The 4839-nt window shown below is 43.6% G+C and overlaps 1 protein-coding gene across 1 annotated transcript; it reads right to left on the bottom strand.

Annotated features, from left to right (window-relative positions):
* Positions 1–2885: 2885 nt before the first annotated feature.
* Positions 2886–3620, bottom strand: FNDC10 (fibronectin type III domain containing 10). The gene has a single exon (XM_026051114.1). The coding sequence runs from the start codon at positions 3618–3620 to the stop codon at positions 2886–2888; it is 735 nt and encodes a 244-aa protein (XP_025906899.1).
* Positions 3621–4839: the final 1219 nt, after the last annotated feature.

Raw genomic sequence — 4839 nt, 5'->3', positions numbered from 1 at the left:
CTCTTATTTGTCTATCCTCTGCCCAACATGCTGTTGCAATGCAATCCACAGAAGCAGATGCATGAAGATGTGACATGACTGCAAATTACTCTCTAGCAGATAGAAAAGGTGCTGTTTCAGCTCATAGCTGCATCCTACCAATACCTATAGAGGTGTCTTGTTCAAAATATTAATACGCAATCTCTAAATTAAATCTGGCATTCAGCTTCTTAGATTTGCATCACACTACTGCAATTTAGAGTTCAGGCTGTACATAAGATAAAGTAATCAAAGAGTTAAAGACATCTGAGAGCTAAAGGCAGCTCATTGGAAGGACAAAAAGGGATTAATTCAGAGGCAAAAGACACTTAGCTACCATTATTAAATATTTTGGCTTATCAAGTTTTCATAGAAAGTTACAAGTCAGGCTTATTATAGCTGAAAGACTGAAAGGATTACCTTGAGTAATTGCAAATCTTTTCCCCTTACTGTTGGATGTTTAGAGCATGAGCTACCTGTCGTAGGTACAGTGGCCCCCTCTGCTTGATTGTGATATTTTAGACTGTACCAGATGATGTCTCTAGAATTAAACTCTTTCTTTCTATGGTTATGGACAGTACCCTGACATTCAGGCAATGGAAAGGGTGCCCCAGAGGGGTTGTGCAGTCTCCGTGCTTGGACAGGTCTCTTCCAACCAGAATTATCTTATGTTCAATCTCAACTTTACGCACATTTGGAGAATAACTCTATTTCCATTTTCCCATTAATGTTGTGATAAGTTTACATTAGGCAACACAAGATCAGCCTTTCAACAGAGTTTCTTTGTGAGCCACTCAAACAAGATCTCGAACCCTGAAATATTTGTGACTTTTTCTTTTATTATTCATTTAAATGATTCAGGTTAATGCCAAAGTGTTACAGGGCTCTTTAGTTACACGTTTAATTTTTATATTTGGTAATTCATGGCAAATGAAGAACAGAACAGTAACATTCGTGACAGGGGTTGACAGAGCTATACAGTATCAGTGCCACTATCCTGAGCAGAACCAGCCACAGGAAAGATTGACTTGAAACCTTTACAACACCTTTGCTCCAAATCTACTGTTTGTAAATTCACAGAGTTAAACCACTAGATATAAATTGTCTTTATGTTCTTAAAAACTGATTGCTTTTTTTGTTTGTTTTTCAAGCAGTCCATCTCCTTAGAGTTAAAAAAAGAGTCATTGTCCTTCATTGTCAGTGAATGACACTGTCATTCCACAGCTACAATTCTGAATATTGCCAGGCTACATAAATCAAGTATACAGGTAAGTAAACAAAAGGAGAACACTTTCAATTCAAAATCAGCTGCATATGAGAAGGAAAACAGAGAGAGAACAATAAACAGCTATTTCTGCCTGATGGAAGATAGACTTTTGGTGTCTCAACAACTCTCAAGTTATGGAAATCACAAGGAAAATAAATCTGTGAGACAAGAATCATACCATAGAGAAAGAATAAAAGTTGTCACCTGCAGTAGAGCTGTGCTCATACAATTAGTACAAATACTGCCTTTTATTAAAGATTGCAAATACTTTCTATATTTTCCCTCCAATAACAAAGTAATATTTCACGAGCTACCAGAGAAAAACTGTAAGACACTGGTCATTCGCCAATAATAAACATTTACACAGAAAAATCACGTGTGAAACTGCAGTATTTGAATAGCAATACCCTGCTACAGAAGAGTTGCTCTTCCCCTATTTTTGCTTTGTGTATGTTTAATGTGATATAACGTCATGATCTATTACTGCAGTCAACTATGTACAAAGAGCACTAATGAAAACTCAGATACAGTAAGTAGGTAACTGACTCTGGTTTATATATATATATTAAAGTTCAAGTAGCATAATCCTAAGTTTGTTTTCAAAACAAAAACACAAGTTCCAGAGACAAAAACACCAGAGGAGATAGAGTTGTCTATGACTACAAGAACACATATATCCTTATAAATGGGACAAATTCTCAACACTAAGGCACAAGAGAATTAATACTAGAGTATGGCTAAAATCTTCTTTGACTACAGTATTGAGTAGTTCAATGAATGTTCCTGTGTTCAAAACCCTAGGCTACCACATCAGTGAGTCTGTGTGTAAGATATTTCTAGCTTAGTACAGCTTGCACAAAGCATTCCTAAAAGAAAAGAAAAAAGATTTTTAGGGGAATTGATGGTGTTCATTTATAACTATCATTTTATAATTAAAGATTAGGTTCAGAAACCAAGTAGGTCTCTGAACTTACAGACAGCAACTGCACGATACAAAACCCACCTGTGTCAGGGGGATGTAGGTGGGTTTTGCATCAAGAGACAAGTTTTGCAATTTTGCAGATCTGCTTCTCTCACAAAGATGCGAAACAGCGTCCCAGCCTTGGGAATACACTCGAGTACACGTCTAGACTGAGCAGATTTAATAGGCTTTAAAATCAGGCATGTTCTTGAGGGTCTTCCCAAACCAGCCCTTGTAGGATTTGCAGCTTGTTTTCAAAGCATTTTGCTGACACTCCAGATGGATATTTGCCTTTTCTTTAAAACTTTTAATCCACTCGTGAGTCCAGAAATCAGGCATAGCTCAGGCAGGAATGCTGGAAGAGCTCTGAATACAGGGAAAACACAAATCCTGGGAGTTTGAAGACAACCAGTTGAAGACAACCAGAAGCTGGGGAGATGAACTGGGCGAAGCAGCCCAGAAGGTCCTTCTAGGGACACTGAGGAGATGCGGAAGCCCAAGTTGGACGTATTGCCAGGAGCGGTCTAGCCCATAAACTGGAGATGGACGGCAACGGGAGCCATCCCTGTCCCACTCGCCAAGGAGCCCTTGTCCCCACGGAGCCCCATGTCCCCACGGAACCCCCACGGCAGCCAGTCCCTATGCATGCCGCGTGGCAGCAGCCGGGCTCATGAGGTTCTCGGTGATGTAGGCCACGAGAAGGCAAATGAAGACGAGCATGACGCAGATGGAGCCGCCCACGGCAGTCATGGCGATGACGATGTCCCGCATGGCGGCGGGCTCCACGCGGAACTCCACACAGTGCGCGGCAGCGGCGGTGTGCGGCGCCCCATAGCGTGCCTGCATGCACACGCGGTAGCGCACGCCGCCGTGCGCCTCATGCAGCAGGTAGTCGCGGCACGCGGCGCCCAGCTCCACGCTCTCACACGGGAAGCGCGTGTAGGTGCCGTCCCAGGAGCAGTTGAGCGTGAAGCCGCGCAGGCCGCTGGGCCCCCACGGTGGCGCCCACTGCAGCAGCACGCTGCCATTGCGCAGCACGTTGGCCACGAGCGCGCCGCCGGGTGAGCGGTGCGCGCGGCAGGCCTGCGCTGCGCACTGGAAGGCATGCGCCGGCGCACGGAAGCACAGGCGCCCGCTCCCCGCGCCATGCACCTTGTAGGGGCACCAGGGCTCCGCCGCAGGTGCATCCTCGGCTGCGGCGCCCATGCCGAGCAGGCAGAGCAGGGCTGGCAGCGGGCAGCGCATGCCGGACACCGCAGCKCCGAACGAGCGGAACGGAGCCGGCACCAATGGAGACGCGGCGCCGCCCGCGTTAACTCTCACCAGGCCATGCAGCGCCAGCACAGAGCCCTGAGCGAGGGGGAAACCCACCATCACTACCCACAAAAACAACCCGTCCTCTTTAAAAAAAAGCCATTTCTTAATATACGTTGACTTTTAGCCCCAGCTCTTCAGGAGTCTCCTCTAATAGTTAAAGAGGTAGATGCTGCTTTAACCCCCCTGCGTTTTCCACAGTGCTGTGCTTTTAATCAGGTTTTACCTCACGCCCTGGATGTTTAAGTGCTCCAGCAGCCAGAAGTTGCTTTTCATCCAGTAAGAGAGGCAGGGAGGGTCCTAAAGGCTGCTGCAAGAGGGATGCTTCTCCCCATCCCATGCTCTAAGGGGGAAATGCAGCTTTTAGCCCTTAAAAGTCATGCAAGGTGAGCAACTGAAAGCGTGAAAAATACTGGCACCAGGACAAACAACACAGGAAAGGGTCTCTAAACAACTTACTTAAATATAATAGCAAATAGTAGGGCAGAGAGAAGATTTCCCATCTATAGAGGTGGGAATTACTAGCTATTCCAAGCTCAGGATTTTTCTATCACTGAAGTTTCCTACCTTTTGAAAGAAGCGATCACTCTCCAGCTTCGATTAATCTTGCAGAACCCTTCAGCCCTGAAGTGAGTTTAGGTCTGATCCTTTAAGGTGGTTGCACAGACCAGCCCCAACCCCCTCCTTTTCTCTGATCTATAAAACCCCAGCAAAGTTCCTAAGCCGTGGCAGGATCTTTCCTGGCTGTTTTACCTATTTGGAGGTACAAAGTACTCCGTAGATCTAGCAAGTTTTCATTAAAAGTATTTATTGTCTTACATAAGCTGAGAATATAACAAAAATAAGGTTCTGGAGCCTGTTTTTAACGATACAGCTAAACAAAAGCCAAACCCAAAGCATACACCATGGACTTCATTAAGGCTGTTATTTGAACATATTCAAAGCATAGTAATTCAGGGCTACCTGGGACTCATTAAAATATTTTTTTTTTTTTTTTAAGAAGTGTTGAACATCAACATGGTCAAATAGTTTCATACTGACACCTTTTCTAGTCTGAAAGATTTGCATTTTTAAAAGAGGCAGTTTCTTCAAAAAATATTGAAATATAATTTCACAATGCTGAGTATCATTTCATAAAAGCCAGCTCTACCTCAGGGTTTTAGCCCAGGCTTTTTTATGGTTTTTTTCTTGTTTTTTTTTTTTTTTTTTTTTTTTTTTTTTTTTTTTTTTTTTTTTTTTTTTTTTTTCTATAAAGACCAATATTAAAGATCTCTCAACA

Source organism: Nothoprocta perdicaria, unplaced genomic scaffold (genome assembly GCF_003342845.1).
Source record: "Nothoprocta perdicaria isolate Ctin4 unplaced genomic scaffold, notPer1 scaffold_72, whole genome shotgun sequence".
Taxonomy (NCBI): Eukaryota; Metazoa; Chordata; class Aves; order Tinamiformes; family Tinamidae; genus Nothoprocta; species Nothoprocta perdicaria.
Note: the sequence above shows the minus strand (reverse complement) of the source record. Positions and strands in the feature narration are given on the sequence as shown.